Below are 25,143 nucleotides of genomic sequence, written 5' to 3'. Positions count from 1 at the left end.
TCCTAGACCGTGCTCTTTTCTCCCAAGATTTCGAGGATATGTGGTATTCTACCGCTTTGAGGGTTCTTCCTAGACTTGGATCCAATCATTCCCCCATTCTGTTGAGTTGCCAGGACACGGCTACCCCTCCCAAGGGTCGCCGCTTTCGTTTTCTAAATATGTGGTGCCTGCATGAGGGGTTTCTGGATCAGGTCCGTGCTTCTTAGTCCCAACCGATGGATTGTCTCTGCTCGATGGTTCGGGTTATGAAAAAGCTGAAGCGTCTCCGTCCGACTCTCAAGTCTTGGAATAAAGACACGTTTGGGAATTACAATGTTACCCTCGCCGAGATCCAGCAGGATCTGAGCTCCCTTCAGGAGAATATTGACGAAAGAGGGTATACTGATGATCTCTTTGATCAAGAGGTCAACTTGCAAGCTCGCATTGGCTCGGTCCTCCTGCGTAAGTCGGAGTACCTGCGGCAGCAAAGTAGGGTCTCTTGGCTTTCTGATGGTGATAGGAACACTCGCTTCTTCCACTCTATGGTTAAGTGGCGTCGTTCCAATCAAAATGTTAAGCAGCTTAAAATTGATGGGGTTATCTCGGAGGACCCGGATGTCATGGCGACCCATGTGATACATTTTTATGAGGATCTCTTTTCTGAGCCGATTTTTGAACCGGTGGATAGATCTTGGATTTCTGGTTACATTCCGGCTTCAGTTACCTCAGCCCAGGCTGCTATGCTCACAACTCCTCCTTCTGCTGAGGATATTCGTCTGGCTGTTTTTCCATGGATAGGAATAGTGCCCCTGGCCCTGACGGGTTTAATGGCGCTTTCTTTCAGCATTCGTGGGAGGTGGTGGGGGAGGACCTTATTGCTGCTGTTCGCCGGTTCTTCACTCATAGCTATCTCCCCATGGTCTCAACTCCAACTTACTTTGTCTTCTCCCCAAGAAGACTGATGCAGTTCTCGTTTCTGACTTCCGGCCTATTGTGTTGGGAAATTTCTTTTTCAAAGTCATCACCAAGATTCTTGCCTCTAGGTTGAATGAAGTAGCTGCTGCTATTGTCTCGGCCAATCAGTTTGGGTTTATCTCTGGGCGTTCTATTCAGGAATGTATTCTGCTGGCCTCTGAAGGAGTGAATTGTATGGAGCGCTCGGTTCAAGGGAGGAACATAGCTCTTAAGGTTGATATTAAGAAAGCGTTCGATACTCTGAATTGGGACTTTGTGGAGGTTGTGCTGGATTGCTTTGGCTTCCCTCTGACTTTCAGACACTGGATTAGAGTTATTTTTCAGTCTGCCAGAATTTCGGTCCTCTTTAATGGAGAGCAGCACGGTTTCTTTGGTTGCTCTCGAGGGGTTCGACAGGGAGATCCTTTGTCACCGGTTCTGTTTGGACTGGCGGAGGAGGTTTTGAGTCGGATGCTTTCGGATGCTGCTGATAGGGGCTTCATCGCTCGTATGAGGATGTCTCGCTCGTTGCTTTTTCCCTCTCGTCTCCTGTATGCTGATGATGTCCTTCTTTTTTGCAAAGCTACGTGGCGCAGCTGCAGGATGATTGAATCGATTTTTAACATCTATGCTTCGGTTTCTGGTCAGTTCTGCAATAAGGCCAAATCCAAGGTTTTCTTTGGCAAAGGTGTTTCTGTCCAGATGAGACGTCGGCTGCAGCGGGTTCTGGGTTTTTCCACTGGCTCCCTTCCTTTTATCTATTTGGGAGTTTCCATTTTTGCCGGTCGTGCTACTGCTGCCCGTCTTATCAGCATTCATGATCGCATCATCGCTCATTTTCCTAGATGGCAGGGTATGCAGTTGTCTATGGCAGGCCGCCTTTGCCTCGTCACCTCTATCATTCAGAGCGCGGCTGTTCACAGTATGCTGATTTATCGTTGGCCGGCTAAGTTACTTCATGATTTGGATAGGGCATGTCGGTCGTTTATCTGGACTGGCTGCACTACTTTTAGGCCTCATTCTTCTGTGGCTTGGAATCGGGTTTGCGCCCCCAAGGCTCAGGGGGGGCTTAATGTGAAGTCCTTTACGCACATCAGTCAGAGTTTCTTGCTGAGATTAGGCTGGTTGCTGATTACTGCGGACTCGATGGGTTTCCGGTTATTTCGCCGGCGTTATCTGGATGCGTGCCTGAGACCTCGCTCTCCTTGGTTCTCTTCTACAATTTGGTTAGGCACTCGTGCTGCTATACAGACTCTTGTCAGTGACACCCATTGTTCTATTGGATCTGGCTCTACAATTCTGTTTTGGACTGATAACTGGTTAGGGTATCGACTGGTTGATAAGATCAGTATTCCGGCTGCTTTTCATCACACTCTTAGGCAGCCGATCTCGGATTACTACTTTGATGATACCTGGCATTTTACTTTGGATTTTTTGCAGGTCTTTCCGGACATTGCTTTTGATATTATCTCGATTCCTATTAGCGGGGGAGAGGACCGAAGAGCTTGGATCCATTCTCACTTTGGTGAGGTCTCCGCGTCGCTTGCTATGGATCACATTCGCCCCAGTTTTCCGATTGTTGATTGGGGTAAGTGGATTTGGGCTCCGTTTATCCCAATGCGCCGTTCCATTGTCACTTGGCGGGTGATTCTTGGTCGTCTTACGACTGCTAGCTATCTTCGTTGTTCTGGGTTGGTCGGTCCGGGCTGGTGCCCACTTTGCCGGAATGCGAATGAGGATATTGATCATCTTTTTTAGGATTGTACTTTTGCTAGACAAATCTGGTGCTCCCTTTTCAGCTGGTTCAGGGTGGACGGTCCGCTGATTCATGATATTGGGAGTCTGCTTCTCTGGGCTATGAAGGTGCAAACTAGCAAGCAGGTTGATAACCTTGGGCGGATTGGAGTTATGTCCACCATTTGGAGTATCTGGAATATTCGTAACAGAGTTGTGTTTGATGAGGCTCCTGTGTCTGCGAGGGCGCTTTCAATCCAGATCAAAGCTTTTATCTTAGAAACTTCCCACTTGCGTTCTGGTGAGATGGCCAACTCTGTCGAGGACTTACTGATCCTTCATGGTCTTGGGGTGCCGGGCAGACCTCGTCGTTCGCTCTCTTATGTCTATGTTTACTGGATCCCTCCCCCGGCCCCGTGGTGCAAAATTAGTATTGATGGTTCTGTTCACGGCTCCCCTCTTCATATTCATGCTGGAGGCGTTATTAGAGACTCCTCTCATGTTCTGGGCTATTTTCATTTCTCTGCTGGGCGTGGTTGGGCGTTCGAGGCGGAGCTGCTTGCCCTCGTCATTGCTTTGGAGCAGACGGTCTTTCATGGTTGGAGTCATGTTTGGATTGAGACTGATTGCACCTATCTGGTGGACCTTTTCCGGTCCCGCTCTGACACTGTTCCTTGGAGATTCCTCAGTCGTTGGCGTAAGGTTCTTGCTTCTATCGTGAATTTCCATATTATTATCACTCACATCTACAGGGAGGGGAACCGGGTTGCGGATTGCTTGGCTTCTTCGGTGGTGGATGAAGGTTATTGGAATTTTGCGATCCCGGAGATTCTCCATCTGGTTCGCGATGACAGAAGATAGTTGCCTTACATTCGGATTGTCACTTGAGGTGTTCTTCTCCCTTTTTCCCTGCCTCTTCCTGTTTTGTTCCCATTTGCTCTTGTTACTACCTGGGATTTCAGCTTCTCCTTTTTAGACTTTTCGACTCTCTTGCGCCTTTAGTTCTGTTTGGATCATCGAGGATCTGGTCTGTGTTTGGTGTGGTGGTCGATCTGGGTCTAATTGTTACAATTGTCCCTTTGTTGGGCTGGGTTCTAAGGTCTTGGGTTGTCATTACTTGGGAGACTTTGTTGGCCGTGGTTTGTCCGGTTGAAGCTAGCAGGAGTTTTTTCATTGCAATATGCTTAGTATCCTCTCTGGTATGTTTTTCGGCTGCTGGTCTTTGCTCCTCTGATGTATTTCCCATTATGAGCATGGGAAACCACGCGGGAAGACTTGGGAAACCCCCAATGGCTTCATCCTGTGACGTTGACCCTTAAAGCAGCTTGTTTCCTCTCTGGTTTGTTTTTTCGGCTGCTGGTCTTTGCTCTTCTGATGAAATCCCCATTATGAGCATGGGAAACCACGCGGGAAGACTTGGGAAACCCCCAATGGCTTCATCCCGTGACGTTGACCCTTAAAGCATGCTTAATAAGTGAGTTCTTGGTTGAGATTGGATCCTAAAAGTAATTGCATTAGAAGGTACACTGCTAGCGGAGAACTGGGTCTGATCGGCTGGCTGGTCTTACTTGCGATGGCTCCTCTTCACTTTGTCCCCCTTTCGTTGGTGACTGTTGGAGCTTTTGGTTTCAGTTTTGGTTTGTAGTTGTTGGTTGTTTGATCCTTCTGATGTTCTTTCTTTTCTGAGGGCGCTTTTGGGGCTGATCTGTCTGTTTTTGGATAGGCCTTCCTTGGTAGCAGGAGCTTGTTTTCTTGTGCTGTTGTTGCCTTCTTTGTTCTTCTTTTCTCTCCTGTTGTTTGTTTTCGCAGGTTCGTGTGGTGATCAGTGAAGAGCTTGAAGGGCGACGTTGAGCTTTGCTCTGGTGCTTGAGGTTTGCGCTGGAATCGAGGCCTGCTCTGGCGCTTTGCTTCGCTGCTGGAACGACTCCTCTGCTCTGAACCGACTCCGCTGCTTTGGAGCAACTTCTCTACTCTGGAACGACTTCGCTGCTCTGTAGCGAACTCTCTGCTCTGGAGCGACTTCTCTGCTCTGGATCGACTTCTTTGGTTTGGAGCGACCGCTGATCTGGCATGGAGGTATTCGCTGCTCTGCTTTGGAAGTCTGGCGTGGAACTCGCTGCTCTACTTGCTCTCTCTGGAACCTGATCTCTTTCGTGCTTGATCTCTCTGGCGCTTGATCTCTCTGGTGCTTGATCTCTCTGGCTCTGGATCCCTCTGGCACTTGATTCCTCTGGTGCTTGATTTCTCTGGCGCTCGATCCCTCTGGCGCTTGATTCCTCTGACGCTTGATTCCTCTGGCGCTTGGTTCCTCTGGAGCTGGATCCCTCTGGCGCTTGATTCCTCTGGCGCTTCATCTCTCTGGCGCTTGACCCCTCTGGCGCTTGATTCCTCTGGCGCTTGATCTTTCTGGCACTTGATCTCTCTGGCGCTTGATCCCTCTGGCGCTTGATTCCTCTGGTGCTCGGTCTCGGTTGTGACCCTTTGCAGTCCCGTCTTTTGTTCGTTCTTGTTGTTCTCTTTCTCTTTTAGCTTGGGTTTTTTGTCTTTTTCTGGGTTTTGGTTTTTCCGGACTTTCCTTGATTGCGCCTGTGCTCTCAAGGGTTTTTGTTTTTCTTCAATAAAATTTCTATTTCAGCTCTATTGCTCTTCGGGCCGGGCCTCCAATCAGTGAAATGCCCAAAACATGATGCTCTGAATCTTTCCAATAACCCTTCATTGCACTGTTCGCCGACCACATTTAAAGTTTCAACCAGCTCCGGAAAAAGCGAATCCCTATAGTAGGTGCTGATAGCAACCTCCGTCTGGTCAATAGTGTCGGGACGAAGATATGGGACATTCGCCTATTCATTTACAAAATGAAAACCATATTAAATTCAGTAAAATATTAAAAAATTGTCGCAGCCCGAAATCCCGACACTAGTGATAGTGGGGTACGAGTATCGATACGACTATTTTTAAAGAATAAAAGATAAGAAGAATAGGTCGAACATCAAGCGGAAGCTCACATCAAAGCATGCTAAGGAAAATATTATTAATTGAACCCAAGGGTAAAATCGTCAACGTCGTTATAACTTTTTAATTATCAGGAATTTCACGAACAAAAACAAAACAGGTATAGCTTATTTTTCATAAGGAAACATAATATGCAGAGTATCGCAGCAAAAGGCGAACCAGTTACATGTATGGAGACACATAACCGTGAGTATATTACTTGATTTATATTTAAAGTAACTTCACAACAAGACTTTATCGATAAAAAGGAAATACGATAAAGTAAATACGTCATCTAACGATCCCCCACCAGCACCAGACCAATCTCACTCCTTGCTTAGCCTGCACATTTAGAAATACATGCAGGGCGTGAGTACATAATACTCAGTGGGCAAATGCCGAAAAACAAGAAAGGTGCTCTTAGAGCTATAAGTTTGAAGCTTGCCACATCTCAGCAATACACAGAAATAAGTTAGTATCAATGAATCTGTGCATGCAGTTTTCATAATCAACATCATAAATAAGTAACTGCGCAGTTTAAACATTCATCATGTATGTACCACTTCCACTACTCATCATCAAAGGTACTGAGAAGTAGGCCTCCCTCTCAAGTACCGTGACCGGCCGACCCGAAGACGGCTCACAGTCACCTCTGTGCACAAAATCCCGCTTGTGGCAGGACCGAATTCGTCTCATCAGTAGAGGGTAACACACAAGCTCAACATCAAAAATTGGCAAGTCAAACAGTTCTCAAATATCATTTATCTCAAAACATTTGTTAATCTCATAACATCATTATATCATCAAATCATTTTAGAAAACTCGGATAATATATTTATACTCAAAATATTGCCCACCTGAAGACCTTACTCAAAAACTCCCGTCAAAGTGGAGTTACTTACTTCCTTGCTCTGCTCGTGTCTTCAGGGATCATCGTCATCATCGAAGGTTCATGTCATAAAATGAATCCCGATTAGAAACTCAACGACAAAAACTCATGCCTCAACTCATGCTCTATATTATATTCTATCTCTTAATCAACTCTACATAAACTCTTTACTCATTTCAAAACCTTAAGTCCAAGGATAGGTTTCAAGAAAATCATGGTTCTAAGTCTCGATTCATCTCTCATATAAGACTCGTCTAATATCATTCAAACACTTAGGCAACACAATCACATAAGGCACATAAGAAAATACCATCAAACGTCATCAAGACATGTTCTGTTTTTACACAGACTCGACTTCAAACTTTAACAAGTTCTGACTCCGACATCCCCTGGACTCCAGACTCATACCAAAAGAAAGGTATTTGAGTCTAGTTTCATTTAAAAAAAAGTAGAGTCAGAAACTACAAGTGGTTTGAGAGATATGGCGTTTTTACCAAGGTCTACCATATTCGGCAGTTTTGAGCAATCGGAAACATTGATTTTTTTAAAATAGTAAATGTTGTCCAATTGAGCTCAAATTTGGTGGATATCTAGCCCATACAGTAAGGTTGATACCATAAAAATTTGGAAATCTAATTCACACAGGAAGTCACTGAAATGAATGACTTTGTCCCCTGTTCTCTGAAATTCCCGGCAGAAATGTGCAGATTTGGTTTTGCATTTTATAAAAATAGTAAATCAAGTCCAAATGACTTGAAATTTTACAGAGGTGCTCAAGACTCATGTAGGGACATTATGTAAAATTTTCAAAGCTTTTTGATATCGACAAACCGTCGATCACAGTAGGTCAGTAGCCTACGAAAAATCACCAAAAATTCATTCCCAACTCTTAAATGCTCAAATTAACATTTATACAAAGCAACCACATCAAAACTCATTTTAAGCACTTAAAGCACTTAAAAACATTCAAATACATCAAAATACTCATAATACTCAATCTTGACTCTTTTCTTTCATCATCCACTCAAATCCCAAGGAAAACGTTTCTACAACGTATCAATCAAATTCTCTTTTCAATCTCATGCTCAAAATTTCTCAATCATTCATTATTGACCTCATACATCATGTAACTCATTTTACACATATATTTCCCTTTTTATCATGTAAACTAACTCTAGTGAAAAACTCATATATCATCATAAAATTCTCAACAAAAGCATGACAACTTCACAAAATGATCATAAATCAATTTGACCTCATTTTATCATTCGTTAACCCCACATCATATGAGAACTCAAAAACTCCTTCAAACTAAACTAAGTCCAAATTTTACTTAGCTTACATTAGACTTAATCAAACATATTAAAACACTACTATCATGCTCAATTACACATATCTTAAGTTAAATCACTTAATAGACACATAGACAAGAAGATCCTAATTTTTATTAAACTAAACTCTAAGAAATTTTATAAACTCACATGGATCTTTAATCTCATCATATATCTATCAATTTTAGTCATTTTATCTCACATCAAAACCATCAATTCACAAATAAGGGCATATATACACATATCCCTAATTCTAGTAAACTAACTCACATCAAAACTCCAATTGACATCATATACTCAAATTACTCCATCAATCATCATCATATACACCTCATAGACTCATTTTCATCATCAATTCATCACCTTGATCATCAACTCAAAAATTCCCAATTTGGGGTAAACTAACTCAACCAAATTTTTACATCACAAAGCATAGCTTTTCAAAACACACACAAATCATTACCAAACATCACATAGATCATTTTTCTCACCTCAATTCAAGGAAAGAAGAAGAAAAATTTTTGAAGGGTAAGATACCCATTTTTTCGAAAATTTGAAGGAAAAAGGGAGGGGGTGATTTCTTGCTCCAATCCTTCAAATAAACTCATATACACACTCATACAAGTCTAATCTATAAATATGGAGATTACTTACTCAAGTTCTTCACCAAAACTCAAACTTTCTCACTCTACTTTGGAGCTTCTTCTTCAAGGATTTTCTTGTTTAAAAGTGGATAGAATATGTTTATGAAGGATATTAGAGTGGTTTGAAGTGTTTGGTAAAATTTTAGGAAGCTTCGAAGGTTCCCATTAATGGAGGAAAATGGTGGAGTTGAGTAATGGAGAAGATGAGTGTATGTTTGTGTTGGTCGAAAATTTTGGGAGAGAGAGAGAGATGATTTTCGAAAATTCCATGTGAGGGAGAGAGAAGAATTTAGCTTGCAAGATTGTATTTGATCTTGTGGATCTTTAAAGGAGATTTCACAATCTTAGGGAATATTGCTAATTAATGCATCTTCTCACTCTAATCTCTTCTTTCTCTCTCAAATCTCTACACTTTCCTCTCACTAATCTCTACACTCTCTCTAATGTACTCTCAACTCTCTACTCTCTCAATTCTATACTTAGCAAAATTTAGGCATATAACATATGGTATGGGTAATTAAATAAAGTGTGTGAAAGGTGATCAAATAAAATCACAAACTATGGTAATGTCACTCATTAATAAAATACCACATCATAAATATTCATGTGACCAAAATAATAATTATAGCACTCATATTAGGGCACTCACTCAATTATAATATTCCTCTTCGTAGGAAAAATCATTTAAAAAAAATATTATGCTCGGAAAAATTTTCATAAACCGGCATCATTTGATTTCCCGGTAAAAATAAACCATACTTGCTTTGGAAACTTAAACAAAATTCCAAGTGCAAAAGTCTCAAATAAAAATCATAATCACTTGGTCATAATGACACACGTCACAAAATCACATAATCACTCAGTCACGTAAATTCACATAACATCACATCAAAACAGTCGGCAGACTCAAATAAGCTAGACGTCTCTCAGACCGACTCTATATATCTAGGTTTCTCACTCTTTCTTCCTCAACTCTATTTCCAACTCAGTATTCCTATTTTTCTTAATAGGACAGTCAATCTCTAATAATTCAGTATCCGGTAACTCTATTCCCGGTAGTTGGAAATAAAATAAAATCTCAGCTCAAATCAATCAGCATCTCTATCTCAACTCATTTCTCAAATCTCATCACTCTAATTCCATCATCGGTTTATTCACTTGTATCTCTATTTAAAAGACAATCTGTCTTATCTGCTCATAAAAAAGTAGTCTCGTAACTCGACATCTCAGTACTCTCAATAGTGTTTAGACACTATCTCACAACCTGAGGAAAAGTACGGGGTGCTACATCCCACCCCCCTTAAAAAAAATTTCGTCCCGAAATTTGAGTTATTCTTCTTCAGGAAAAAGCTCTGGATACTTCTCTTTCATCTTCTCTTCAAGTTCCCATGTTGATTCTTTCTTGACCGTGATGTCTCCATTGGATTTTTACCAAGGAATCGTCTTGTTCCTCAATTGTTGGATCTTCCGTTCAGAATAGCATCAGGTCTCTCTTCATAGCTCAAATCTGGTTCGAGGGACACGTACTTTCTCAGTTGAGAAACATGGAAAACGTCATGGACGTTCGCGAAGCTCAGAGGCAACGCTAGTTTATAGGCTACATGGCCTATTTACTCTAATACATATCATAAGGTCCTATATATCTCGGTTTGAGTTCTTGTTAACTCGAAAATAACATGCTCCCCGAGATAGGGAAAAACTCACATAATCATCGTTTCTATCATCAACAGAATCTATTCACAAATACTCAATTGTTGAGTTTTCTTTTCTCGATTTTGCTAATCGATGCCATAATTCATGGCTAAGTGGTCTCACTTCTATTGTGGAAGTCTCTAATAGGTATAATTGTATAAGGTTGCCAAAGTGGCGCCTTCATGTGTTAACACGTTAAACATCCTTCTACGAATGATGCCATCTCTCGCTTCTTATTCTCCTATCAAAGCGTCGTTTCAGTCTTGGCATATCTTTATACTACCCACATGTGTGGTGTAAAGGGTGTCATGAGCTTCGCTCATAATCTCATTCCTCAACTCTTCTTTATCGGGTATACACACTCTCTTTTTAAACAAAAAGGCATTATCTGACATCTCTTCATAATTCTCTACTTTTTCGGTTCGAAACTTTATTCGCAATCTTTCTATCTTCTCATCCACTCTCTATGCTGTGACCAGTCTCAATCGTAGGTCAGGGGTAACGTTCAGCGCAGAAATTATTATTTCTGTCGTTTGTGGTGGTATTACTACCTCTAAATTCATCTTCTCGAATTCCTCGATTAGGTTCTCTTCTCGAGTAAGGAGAAATCCTAACTCTCCCTGATTCTTTCTGCTCAACGCGTTAATTACTACGTTAGCCTTCCCAGGGTGATAATTTATTCCACAATCGTAGTCCTTCATCAACTCTAGCCATCTTCTTCGTCGTATGTTCAGATCTTTTTGCTCAAAGAAATATTTGAGACTCTCATGATCGGTGTATATCTCACACCGTGCTCCATAGGAATGGTGTCTCCAGATCTTCAAAGCATGCACTACGGCTGCTAATTCTAAATCATGCGTCGGATAACTCATCTCGTGTGATCTCAGTTGTTGCGAAGCATACGCTATAACTTTTCACTCTTGCATCAGTACACATCTTGGACCATTTCTCGATGCATCAATATAAACTGCATACTCTTGATCCCCTTCTGGAATAGCTAACACTGGGGCTATAGTGAGCCTCTTTTTCAGCTCTTGAAAACTTCTCTCACATTCGTCCGTCTGACGGACTTGACTTCTTTCTTTAGCAGGTGCGTCAATGGCTTAGCGATTTCTGAAAAGCCCTCAATAAAACGTCGATAATACCCTGCTAATCTCAGAAAACTGTGAATCTCGTGCGGTGTGGTTGGCGATCTCCGCTCCTGTACCGCTTGAACTTTTGCTGGGTCTACTTCAATTCCTCTCGCAGAAACAATATGGCCGAGAAAATTGACTTCTTCAGCCAAGACTCGTATAAAACTTTTCAACTCACATTTGCTAAACTTCGCATAAATCTTTTTAGCTCGTAATCTTTCCAATACGATCCTCAAATGCTCTTCGTGTTCTCGTTTACTCTTCGAGTAAATCAGGATATCGTCTATGAAGACTAACACGAACTTGTCTAGGTATTCGCGAAAAACGCGGTTCATGTTATCCAAGAATACTGTCGGGACGTTCGTCAAACCGAAGGACATATCTTCCAAACATCTTTGAGTTTATAGTAATGCCATATTGCACACGCGATGCCGTCTTCGGAAATATCTTCCGATCGTAATTTCAGCTGATAGTATCCCATCCTCAAGTCAATCTGTAAAAAGGTGCTTGCTCCTCGTGGTTGATCGAACAGATCATCGATCCGGGGTAACGGATATTGATTCTTCAACGTTACTTTATTCAGCCCTCGATAATCGATACACAGCCTCAAGTTTCCATCCTTCTTTTTAACAAAAAGAACTGGTGCTCCCCATGGGGAAACACTGGGTCGAAAAGAAACCCATATCTAGAAGTTCTTATAGTTGCAGCTTTAACTCTTGCAACTCTGTGGGGGTCATTCTGTACGGCGCTTTTGACGTCGGTACGGCGCTAGGTTCTAACTCGATCGTAAACTCAAGCTGTCGATCTGGGGAAAACCCGGTAAAGTCTCAGGAAAACGTCTTTATACTCTCGCACATCTGGTACGTCATCAACGTTTGCCTCGAATTCATCTCTCTGGTTCAAAATATACAACATACGCGGTTGTATCTTTTCTTCGCAAGTGATCTCTTGCTTGCAGCGCCGAGATGATCAGCGTCTTCTTCCATTTTCTCTCAATACCAATGAAGGAAATTGGTTCTCGACCAAATGGCTGAAAATATATTCGTCTCTCCGTGCATTGTATCTTCGCACGATTTTCTTCTAACCAGTCCATTCCTCACATTTATATCCAAGTACCACATATGCATCAGTCTCAGATTTCTAATCTCGAGCTTAATCGATTGTAACTTAAATTCTAAGTTAGGGCATACGGATGAAACCGTAGTAATTCTGTCTATGGGTATGGCTACTCTTTAGAGGTTGTGAAGCAAGCTCTATGTTCAGTGTCGAACAAACATACTATGGGCACATCTTTCAACTCGCCTATATCTAACGAATTTCCTCTATTCTTGTCCGGTGCTTCCTACTCAAGCGCGAACAGTTTCTGGCGATGCGGTTGATACGCCCACGACGATGCAGTCGATTCGCCTGCGGGGCTGGTAGTTGCCTTCCTGACTGACGCGGTCGATAGGCTGGCTGTTGTCGCTGTGGTGGAAATAGCGGTAGATTCCCTCCATTGCTTTGAGTTGCGGTCGAAACTGAATCGGTCGTCTTTCGCTTCCACTTTGCTGACGATTCGGACACTGGTTCGAGTAGTGCGCGATCCTTCCGCAGGTATAATGCTTATTCTTTCTCATCATGCATTCTCTCAGATGTAATTTATTGCTCTTCGACAAAGCGATAACCCTCGCGGTCCTTGAAAAACTGCTGCTGGGGCAGCTGGGCCAATTAAAAGCCGTTCGTCTCGGTTCTGATATTGTGGTGGCGCATCATGACTCTGCCACGGCTTCTTGGGGTATTGACTTCGGTCGTCCCATTTTCTCTTTTCTTCCTGCCCGCATCCAGGAAAGGATGGATTGCACGTCTGAGTGCTCTAACTCGTTTGGGTGCTGAAGCTCAAATCACGTTCTCTGGCTGCATTGCCAGTTCTATATCAAATGCTCTATTTAATGCTTCAGTACGCATAACCGCATTCTGACTCGTTAAATCGTCTCGTACCTCTTGTCTCAAACCTGATCGAAACAAAACTGACATCTTCTCGTTCATCTTTTCTCGATATGTGGCACACCGAACCAAGTCGTGAAACTGACGTTCGTATTCTGCTACGGGTTTTATTACCTTATCTCATATCATCAACTCTATTTCTTTCTTCGATCGGTTTTCTCTTTCTCGGTAAAAATCTAAGGGAACATATATCAACCTTAGAACTAATTCTCATAACTCACAAATCATAAGATTCTTACTCAACATCATACTATTTTCTCAATTCTCATAACTCATCGTCAAAGACATATTTCATGTCTATCAATACAACATCAGCTCAAAATTCTACTCAAGCATAGAGACTCTCTGGTCATCGTCATATAGACATATAAGAAAATTTTCTCTTTCGAGAACTCTTACTAATTGCGGGGCGTAACGAAAATAAACATCCCCTAATACTACGACGATGCTACATCTATATTAGTCGTCATCTCAGTCTACTATCATGGAAAACATTATCTGCTCTAACCCATCATCTCGATCTTCTTGAACCTGCTATTGCCTATTCTGGCTTAGCATCACTTCTTCTCGTCCTCGAATTTGTTAGCTTGTTGCATACTTGGCTAATATAAGAAAATCCATAATCGAAAAGTTGTGCTCGTCCCGTAATAATTATATTCTATGGCTGCTCCCATATATCGTGTTTCTTCCAAACACTCTTATTGTTATACCATCCTAGTTACCTAGACATTCCTAACTCTTGTCGGATGTGGTAGGAAATAGGATGTGATGAATAAAAATGCTTGATTTTGAACAAGACGAGCTCAAGTAATGGAATGATTCCATAATAGCCAGTGCTATTTCAAGGATAATGAAGAAGTTACAATTAAGGTAAGATCAAAAGCTAGAACAAAATCTAGAACAAAAACTGAGATATGATATGATAGAAATAAATCAATACTGGAGGTAGAAACAATCCATTAAGTGGAAAATGAATAAATTGTCCACTGTTAAAGCAAGGGGCAAGGATTTCCAACACAAATGGCTCGGGCTCAAACACAGTGGATCTGGAAAAATTTTCTCAATAGGAAATAGTTCATCTCCTGTTGGAGTTCAAATGGATGCAGAAAAATTTAAATACGACCAAGCGGGATAGGGACTCAATAAGTCTACTCTCACGACTACTCTAGCGATGAAACGCGCGGTCCCGGTGAAAGTACCTCTATTTCAAAGTACTATTGGTCAATAGTATCTATGCATTCCATGAAGTCTCCATAACACGTTCGTCCTATTAGGGTCATGTCCCTAAATCGCGATGAAAACTCTAACTCTCGTCGTATTATCTCAACGGTTGGTTTCTCTGTTCTTTTTCTTCATCTTCTTCATCTTCTTCTCGGTTTATGCTTGGTTCCCTCTTCTTTTCGGAGGTATACTACAAAAGGAAAAAGAGTTATATAACTATCGATCTCTAAACTAACCGTTCGTCTTTACAAAATACAAATCCTCGTTTCTCATTTCACTTCTATATCTCATTTGTGATCTCAAAGTTCTCAAAACTCTCATCCAGTCTATTTCTCGTCTATCATCGTTCGAAATTCTCATCAATCTCTATTTCTCATTTTTCATCATGCATCAGCATCATCATCATTCTCAAAGCTCTGCTAAAGATAGTGAAACTCACTAATCATAAACATCTCTTGTATATATATACATATATGGAAAATTGCCTCTCTATCGAGGTCTTTTACAAAAGTGAAGTCTTATGCACAAAAGTCCTAACTCCAAAATGATGCTCTGGCTATACAAGCATCATACATACTAAGCATATATAGATCTAGGCTATACACACATACACACTATACTATGCTTCTCTACCTATATATATATATAACAACTATGCACCTATACATATATACGCGTCTACAAGACATACGTAATCACTAGGCATCATCTCTCGAGATCCAGCTCGTCGCCTCAATTAATACGGGCTGTCATAATCTGACTCATCCACTATCGGAGTATAGACAGGTGTCTCAGGAATAGGTATCCACGTATCAACTCCATCGGCAGTAGTCTGTCGCTGCAGTGGCTGGGTCCAACCATAGCCGACCGTCATCTCTGGAGTCTCCTCCTCGGGGTCCTCCTCATCACTATCGGAGCGTGCCGGCCGAGATCCTCCCTCCTGAGCGTCTCGGTACGGTGAATATAGAATCGGGTGCATGTACGTCTGGAAGGCCAAAGTGCCAAGCTCAGGCAGCGGGGCAACCCTCGGATATGGATCGGAAGGAACATGCTGCGTCTCAGACTCAGTAGAATCAATCGGCTGTGTCGACTCAACAGGTGGCAATGACAACGGTGTCGTCGCCGGTGTCAAATCCCAAGGCGGGAAATCAGCACTGGGAGAAGGAATAAGTGATACAAACGCAAACGGATCACGCTCAATCCCAGGTGAGTACGGCTCGAAAACCATCGGCTCTGGATCATCGGACTCGAGAGAAACTGAAATCGGATCAGCTGGGGGTAGAGGTGCCATCAGAATCGGCTCCTCGAGAGGTGGAGGCACAACAACTAGCTCCCTTCCCTGGGCTGGTCCCTCAAGCTCTCCATACGGCGGTGAAGGCGGATCGCCATGAGCAAAATAACGGTGGCTCAGCGTCGCGATGAAGCCACTAAGGTCTCCGTACCTGATGCCCTCCAACCAGGTAGTATCTACGTACTGGGGCACTAAAGATGTCGCCCAGTCTCGCCACAAAGGTGGCAGTAGTGGAATCAAAAGCGTAATGGCCTCCGCGCCATCGATCCCGTAGGGAATAGCCCTCCTCCATCGTCGGTGATAGTGTGCCAGAAGTTCACCCAAGGTGTCATCCTCGTCCGGGATATACTCCCTGAACCATCGCTGCATCGCTGTCTCGATATGACTCGGCATCCTGTAATATAAAACATCATATCCATTAGAAAATGGATGACGAAACTTACTTGGTACATCTCAATCAACAACATACTCGTCCTCGTTTGGTACGGTGGGGCATCGGCTATACTAGCCTCAACATTCCTCCTCATATTCCACATCAACTGCCTCATATCAGATTCCATCATCTCAAATAATTCCGTCATCAAAACAATTCATAACTCATTAGTAACCCAAACTCAGCTTTTAACAGAAAAGCAATAAGAAACAACATCAACCTCTTACCTCGTTAAGCCGGAGGAGATGGGGTGCTGGGGTTTCGTTTCAAACTGACTCTCTCAAACTAGCCTAAGAATTCAAATTAGACTAGTACTCAAGTTAAAAAGATACCAGTAATCAAAGGTTCAACTCAGTCAAGCAATAGACTCAGAGCAGACGACCTGCTCTGATACCACCCTGTCGCAGCCCGAAATCCCGACACTAGTGATAGTGGGGTACGAGTATCGATACGACTATTTTTAAAGAATAAAAGATAAGAAGAATAGGTCGAACATCAAGCGGAAGCTCACATCAAAGCATGCTAAGGAAAATATTATTAATTGAACCCAAGGGTAAAATCGTCAACGTCGTTATAACTTTTTAATTATCAGGAATTTCACGAACAAAAACAAAACAGGTATAGCTTATTTTTCATAAGGAAACATAATATGCAGAGTATCGCAGCAAAAGGCGAACCAGTTACATGTATGGAGACACATAACCGTGAGTATATTACTTGATTTATATTTAAAGTAACTTCACAACAAGACTTTATCGATAAAAAGGAAATACGATAAAGTAAATACGTCATCTAACGATCCCCCACCAGCACCAGACCAATCTCACTCCTTGCTTAGCCTGCACATTTAGAAATACATGCAGGGCGTGAGTACATAATACTCAGTGGGCAAATGCCGAAAAACAAGAAAGGTGCTCTTAGAGCTATAAGTTTGAAGCTTGCCACATCTCAGCAATACACAGAAATAAGTTAGTATCAATGAATCTGTGCATGCAGTTTTCATAATCAACATCATAAATAAGTAACTGCGCAGTTTAAACATTCATCATGTATGTACCACTTCCACTACTCATCATCAAAGGTACTGAGAAGTAGGCCTCCCTCTCAAGTACCGTGACCGGCCGACCCGAAGACGGCTCACAGTCACCTCTGTGCACAAAATCCCGCTTGTGGCAGGACCGAATTCGTCTCATCAGTAGAGGGTAACACACAAGCTCAACATCAAAAATTGGCAAGTCAAACAGTTCTCAAATATCATTTATCTCAAAACATTTGTTAATCTCATAACATCATTATATCATCAAATCATTTTAGAAAACTCGGATAATATATTTATACTCAAAATATTGCCCACCTGAAGACCTTACTCAAAAACTCCCGTCAAAGTGGAGTTACTTACTTCCTTGCTCTGCTCGTGTCTTCAGGGATCATCGTCATCATCGAAGGTTCATGTCATAAAATGAATCCCGATTAGAAACTCAACGACAAAAACTCATGCCTCAACTCATGCTCTATATTATATTCTATCTCTTAATCAACTCTACATAAACTCTTTACTCATTTCAAAACCTTAAGTCCAAGGATAGGTTTCAAGAAAATCATGGTTCTAAGTCTCGATTCATCTCTCATATAAGACTCGTCTAATATCATTCAAACACTTAGGCAACACAATCACATAAGGCACATAAGAAAATACCATCAAACGTCATCAAGACATGTTCTGTTTTTACACAGACTCGACTTCAAACTTTAACAAGTTCTGACTCCGACATCCCCTGGACTCCAGACTCATACCAAAAGAAAGGTATTTGAGTCTAGTTTCATTTAAAAAAAAGTAGAGTCAGAAACTACAAGTGGTTTGAGAGATATGGCGTTTTTACCAAGGTCTACCATATTCGGCAGTTTTGAGCAATCGGAAACATTGATTTTTTTAAAATAGTAAATGTTGTCCAATTGAGCTCAAATTTGGTGGATATCTAGCCCATACAGTAAGGTTGATACCATAAAAATTTGGAAATCTAATTCACACAGGAAGTCACTGAAATGAATGACTTTGTCCCCTGTTCTCTGAAATTCCCGGCAGAAATGTGCAGATTTGGTTTTGCATTTTATAAAAATAGTAAATCAAGTCCAAATGACTTGAAATTTTACAGAGGTGCTCAAGACTCATGTAGGGACATTATGTAAAATTTTCAAAGCTTTTTGATATCGACAAACCGTCGATCACAGTAGGTCAGTAGCCTACGAAAAATCACCAAAAATTCATTCCCAACTCTTAAATGCTCAAATTAACATTTATACAAAGCAACCACATCAAAACTCATTTTAAGCACTTAAAGCACTTAAAAACATTCAAATACATCAAAATACTCATAATACTCAATCTTGACTCTTTTCTTTCATCATCCACTCAAATCCCAAGGAAAACGTTTCTACAACGTATCAATCAAATTCTCTTTTCAATCTCATGCTCAAAATTTCTCAATCATTCATTATTGACCTCATACATCATGTAACTCATTTTACACATATATTTCCCTTTTTATCATGTAAACTAACTCTAGTGAAAAACTCATATATCATCATAAAATTCTCAACAAAAGCATGACAACTTCACAAAATGATCATAAATCAATTTGACCTCATTTTATCATTCGTTAACCCCACATCATATGAGAACTCAAAAACTCCTTCAAACTAAACTAAGTCCAAATTTTACTTAGCTTACATTAGACTTAATCAAACATATTAAAACACTACTATCATGCTCAATTACACATATCTTAAGTTAAATCACTTAATAGACACATAGACAAGAAGATCCTAATTTTTATTAAACTAAACTCTAAGAAATTTTATAAACTCACATGGATCTTTAATCTCATCATATATCTATCAATTTTAGTCATTTTATCTCACATCAAAACCATCAATTCACAAATAAGGGCATATATACACATATCCCTAATTCTAGTAAACTAACTCACATCAAAACTCCAATTGACATCATATACTCAAATTACTCCATCAATCATCATCATATACACCTCATAGACTCATTTTCATCATCAATTCATCACCTTGATCATCAACTCAAAAATTCCCAATTTGGGGTAAACTAACTCAACCAAATTTTTACATCACAAAGCATAGCTTTTCAAAACACACACAAATCATTACCAAACATCACATAGATCATTTTTCTCACCTCAATTCAAGGAAAGAAGAAGAAAAATTTTTGAAGGGTAAGATACCCATTTTTTCGAAAATTTGAAGGAAAAAGGGAGGGGGTGATTTCTTGCTCCAATCCTTCAAATAAACTCATATACACACTCATACAAGTCTAATCTATAAATATGGAGATTACTTACTCAAGTTCTTCACCAAAACTCAAACTTTCTCACTCTACTTTGGAGCTTCTTCTTCAAGGATTTTCTTGTTTAAAAGTGGATAGAATATGTTTATGAAGGATATTAGAGTGGTTTGAAGTGTTTGGTAAAATTTTAGGAAGCTTCGAAGGTTCCCATTAATGGAGGAAAATGGTGGAGTTGAGTAATGGAGAAGATGAGTGTATGTTTGTGTTGGTCGAAAATTTTGGGAGAGAGAGAGAGATGATTTTCGAAAATTCCATGTGAGGGAGAGAGAAGAATTTAGCTTGCAAGATTGTATTTGATCTTGTGGATCTTTAAAGGAGATTTCACAATCTTAGGGAATATTGCTAATTAATGCATCTTCTCACTCTAATCTCTTCTTTCTCTCTCAAATCTCTACACTTTCCTCTCACTAATCTCTACACTCTCTCTAATGTACTCTCAACTCTCTACTCTCTCAATTCTATACTTAGCAAAATTTAGGCATATAACATATGGTATGGGTAATTAAATAAAGTGTGTGAAAGGTGATCAAATAAAATCACAAACTATGGTAATGTCACTCATTAATAAAATACCACATCATAAATATTCATGTGACCAAAATAATAATTATAGCACTCATATTAGGGCACTCACTCAATTATAATATTCCTCTTCGTAGGAAAAATCATTTAAAAAAAATATTATGCTCGGAAAAATTTTCATAAACCGGCATCATTTGATTTCCCGGTAAAAATAAACCATACTTGCTTTGGAAACTTAAACAAAATTCCAAGTGCAAAAGTCTCAAATAAAAATCATAATCACTTGGTCATAATGACACACGTCACAAAATCACATAATCACTCAGTCACGTAAATTCACATAACATCACATCAAAACAGTCGGCAGACTCAAATAAGCTAGACGTCTCTCAGACCGACTCTATATATCTAGGTTTCTCACTCTTTCTTCCTCAACTCTATTTCCAACTCAGTATTCCTATTTTTCTTAATAGGACAGTCAATCTCTAATAATTCAGTATCCGGTAACTCTATTCCCGGTAGTTGGAAATAAAATAAAATCTCAGCTCAAATCAATCAGCATCTCTATCTCAACTCATTTCTCAAATCTCATCACTCTAATTCCATCATCGGTTTATTCACTTGTATCTCTATTTAAAAGACAATCTGTCTTATCTGCTCATAAAAAAGTAGTCTCGTAACTCGACATCTCAGTACTCTCAATAGTGTTTAGACACTATCTCACAACCTGAGGAAAAGTACGGGGTGCTACAAAAATAATACAAATAGGCATAATTAAAAAACTACAATTTAATTAATACCAAGCAATTTAATTAAACTGCAATTTAATATTAAATTCAGTAAAATTCAGTAAAATTCAGTAATTAAATTCAGTAAAATTCAGTAAAATATTAAAATTCAGTAAAATTCAGTAAAATATTAAACTGCAATTAAATTCAGTAAAATATTAAACTGCGATTAAATTCAGTAAAATTCAGTAATTAAATTCAGTAAAATTCATTAATATTAAACTGCAATTAAATTCAGTAAAATTCAGTAAAATTCAGCAATTTAATATTAAATTCAGTAAAATTCAGTAAAATATTAAACTGCAATTAATACCAAGCAATTTAATTAAATTCAGTAAAATATTAAAAAACTGCAATTTAATTAATACCAAGTAATAACAGTTTCAATAATTAATAATTAAACAATTATAATTAAATTAAATTCAGTAAAATAGTAATAATTAATATAAACATACAGATAGATTTAATAAAGTATTTTATGCCTAAAGAGCAACTATCCGGCCGGTGAAGTGCCCGGTAAAATGTGTCCGGCCGGGTACATTTCAGATTGAAACTGTTCCGGACGGGTGCATTATTTCGGGCATAGTACCGGCCGGATAGTTTCTCTATAGGCATAAAATACTTTATTTTATTAAATTGCACAAAACACACATAAACAATGCAATGTAATACCTAGCAAAACTCGCAATAATAATTCAATAATTATTACTTAAACAATATAATTAAATTAAATTCAGTAAATTACTAATAATTAATATAAACATACAACTAATTAAAATGGAATATTTTATGCTAAAAAACGATCGGTCCAGCCGGTGAAGTTCCCGGAAAAATCAATCCGGCCGTATGTTTCATTTAAATAATGTACTCGGCCGGACCGATTTATCCGGCCACTTCACCGGCCGGACCGATCGTTTTTTAGCATAAATTATTCTATTCTATTCTATTCTATTTCATGAAAATTAAAAATAAAAACCTGTGAAGAAGATGCCATGGATGATGAAGAAGCTTGTGTCTGACGTGCTTCAATTTTGAACTCTCTCGGTGAGTAAAAAAAAGTGATTGAAGCCGATATGTATATATTGGTGAGTAAAAAAAAGAAGGAAGGTAAATATAGTGTTAAATAGAGATAAGATATATGGACGAAAAAAAAAGTGATTGAAGCCAATACAATCGGCTTTATGTCTATCAAAAGAGAATCAAATTTTTTAGAAAGATATTTTTGTCCTTTATGTATCGGTTCTTGCATAATTCACTTGGTAACATGCATGATTTTTTTGGGTAACAAGCATGCATTTATTTGGGACGGATTTTGAGTATATATATATATATATATATATATATATATATATATTTTAAATTTAAAGATATGGATTAATTAACACGATATATATAGTGTTATATACTATATATCAACATTCAAGAATAACACAATATATATATATATATATATATATATATATATACAAATAATTTCAAAGAATATATGTATTGAAATTAAGATATTAAAGGGAAAAAAAATAAAAAATTTAAGATAGATACGCATGGATATATATTATTAGCTTCTTGACTTTTTTTTTTTATGAAATTGAATAAAATAGAATATTTTATGCCTAAATAATATCTATCCGACCGGTAATTTTCAAGGAAAAATGTGTCCGGCCGGGTCATTGTTTACCTGAAATGTACCCGGTCGGATACATTGCTCTGGCCATTTCACCGGCCGGACAGATGCTATATCGACATAAAAGTTTTTATTCTATCTATTTGTATCTTTATATTAATTTTTACTATTTTGCTGAATTTAATTTAATATATTGTTTAAGTGTTAATTAGTGTCTGGTCGATAATATTTACAATTTAAAGATATGAACACTATATATATATATATATATATATATATATATATATAGGAATTGGTTCAATTGAGATTTATATATTTTTTGAGATTTTGAGATAAATGAACATATAAGTACATTTTGATGAACTTGTCAATTAATTTTTATGAACGCGCGTTGGTCTGGGGTTCAATCCCTACAAGTGGCGTGTTTTTTAAATAAATTAAATAGATTCATATGTTCATCAGTTATATTGGTTATGTTCAAAGAATTTATTGATATGTTCATTTATCTCAAAATCTCAAAATATTTAAAATCTCAATATAAGCTAACCCTATATATATATATATATATACAGTCTAAAAAAAATTATTGCATGCACTCAATGTAATCATTTCGGTCAACATCACAAATTATTGTAAAAAAATGCATTGAAACTCAAAAATGTGTAAGATTGTGTAAGACTGCCGAAATGATTACATTTGATGTTGACCCACTTAAGGGTTATTTAGTAATTTAGGGCATGGACAGCTTTGCATGATAAGGGTGAGCATTTTTCAAAATATGAATAAGGAATGAGACACTTTTGCCTATTAAATTAAATATCAAACAAAGCATTAATAATTTAAATGGTTATAGTACCTATTTTACAAACATAGGATCAAATCTTTTCACCTGCATTTGAATTATTTGAATTAATTTTATCTAAAAATATTATTTGCACAGAGATTTTTTTTTTCTTTAATACAATATACATATTTTTTTGAAAGGTTCTTTAATACCTTAAATGTCAAGAAACATTAATAATGTGGCATTTTTTTGGGAACGAGCTTTATTTCAAATTTTATACATTAGAGTTCGAATCTTTTTGTCCACATTAAAAAAATTCTATTTATTTATAAATATAATTTATTATTTTTAAAATTGATATAAACAAATTAAATATCAATAAAATCAGTAATTATTTGGTAGCCTATATAAAGAGCTTTACTTCTACATTTTTTTTTTCTAAAAACAAATTTGTACAAATATAATTTACTAGTATTTTTTAAATTCATATAAATAAATTAAAAATCAATAAAAGCATTAATTATTTGGCGGCTATTAAAAATAAAAAGAAATATCATATCCTTAGTATTGATTAGGGATGTCAATCGGGCCAGCCCACCGGGTTTTCGGGCTAGCCCTATCGGGTTCCAGGTTAGTCGGGTGCGGGCTAATCGGGTTGGAGATTTTTTCGGGTTGTAAATCTTCAACCCTAACCCTAAACTTTCGGGTTTCGGGCTAGCCCACCAGGCTAATCAGGTTAAAGGCGTAAAAATAAAATTATCATTTGTATTTTATTATTCAGGTAATTCAGGTACTTCGCTGAACTTTATCCCGTGGAAGCATGTGAGCATGATGGGGGAGTATTATGCTTTATCACTAGGCAAAATTATGATCTTAGGGTATTTTATAGGAACATGTAAGCATGATAGGGATTTGGGAAATATTCTAGTACTTCTTTACTTGGGCAAAACCCTGATTTATATGATATTTGATGGGATTTATGTAATCACAACATCATCTTGGAAGCTGCACAACTTCTGCATATGTGCTTAGACTTGAAATATGACATTATTAATAAACGAAGCTGCACACCTTCTGCATATGTGCTTAGACTTGAAATATGACATTATTAATAAACGAAGCTGCATACCTTCTGCATATGTGCTAGGGCTTGAAATGCAACTTGAATTATGTTACTTGGGAATTGTAGTTATGCTAACTCTCACACAATCATCACAAGCATGAGCACCAAACACACACACTTGACATGTTTTTGCGAGGCATGCACATGTCACCAGAGGGGGGAGTAGGGTGTACACCCACAACCAGCATTCACTCGGGAGGGAGCAAAGGAGTGTTAATCGTTGTTTAGCGAGTTGTTCCAATAATCGTAAGCCGCAAAAGTTGGTCGCACCCCCCGGGTCTTCCATGCTCCGCGCAGAGGGTTACTGTTCAATCGTAAGCCGCGAAAGTTGGTCGCACCCCCCGGGTCTTCCATGCTCCGCGCAGAGGGTTACCGTTCAATCGTAAGCCGCGAAAGTTTGTCGCACCCCCCGGGTCTTCCATGCTCCGCGCAGAGGGTTACTGTTCAATCGTAAGCCGCGAAAGTTGGTCGCACCCCCGGGTCTTCCATGCTCCGCGCAGAGGGTTACTGTTTAATCGTAAGCCGCGAAAGTTGGTTGCACCCCCCGGGTCTTCCATGCTCCGCGCAGAGTGTTCCAGCCGGCAAGGAGGGAAGCAGCAAAGGAATGCATACAAAGGGGGGAAGCAGCAGAGGAATGCTCTGCCACCGTTC

The 25,143-nt window shown here is 39.1% G+C and overlaps 2 protein-coding genes and 1 long non-coding RNA gene across 5 annotated transcripts; 1 reads left to right on the top strand and 2 right to left on the bottom strand.

Annotated features, from left to right (window-relative positions):
• Positions 1-215: 215 nt before the first annotated feature.
• LOC131018600 (uncharacterized) lies at positions 216-4,518 on the top strand. Its single transcript, XM_057947312.1, has 5 exons — positions 216-898; positions 1,023-2,624; positions 2,733-3,507; positions 3,630-3,866; positions 4,477-4,518. Exons 1-5 carry the CDS (start codon positions 216-218, stop codon positions 4,516-4,518), a joined length of 3,339 nt encoding a protein of 1,112 aa, XP_057803295.1.
• A 1,066-nt stretch (positions 4,519-5,584) lies between these two features.
• On the bottom strand, positions 5,585-8,804 carry LOC131013959 (uncharacterized). Its single transcript, XR_009097922.1, has 3 exons — positions 8,533-8,804; positions 6,516-6,579; positions 5,585-6,000 (listed from the first exon to the last, which is right to left on the bottom strand). It is a non-coding gene; the product is annotated as an uncharacterized LOC131013959 (long non-coding RNA).
• Positions 8,805-14,589: 5,785 nt separating this feature from the next.
• LOC131013958 (uncharacterized) lies at positions 14,590-19,918 on the bottom strand. Of its 3 annotated transcripts, XM_057941896.1 has the most exons (4): positions 19,647-19,918; positions 17,630-17,693; positions 16,312-17,114; positions 14,590-16,236 (listed from the first exon to the last, which is right to left on the bottom strand). In XM_057941896.1, the coding sequence occupies exon 4, from the start codon at positions 16,233-16,235 to the stop codon at positions 15,288-15,290; it is 948 nt and encodes a 315-aa protein (XP_057797879.1). In that variant the 5' UTR covers position 16,236; positions 16,312-17,114; positions 17,630-17,693; positions 19,647-19,918; the 3' UTR covers positions 14,590-15,287. The 3 variants fall into 3 exon arrangements, with proteins under 3 accessions (XP_057797879.1, XP_057797880.1, XP_057797881.1); XM_057941897.1 differs by having other exon boundaries at positions 14,590-17,114; XM_057941898.1 differs by lacking the exon at positions 19,647-19,918 and having other exon boundaries at positions 17,630-17,914.
• Between the last annotated feature and the right edge of the window lie 5,225 nt (positions 19,919-25,143).

This window comes from Salvia miltiorrhiza, chromosome 3 (assembly GCF_028751815.1).
Source record: "Salvia miltiorrhiza cultivar Shanhuang (shh) chromosome 3, IMPLAD_Smil_shh, whole genome shotgun sequence".
Lineage (NCBI taxonomy): Eukaryota > Viridiplantae > Streptophyta > Magnoliopsida > Lamiales > Lamiaceae > Salvia > Salvia miltiorrhiza.
This window is presented reverse-complemented; position numbering and strand designations above follow the sequence as displayed.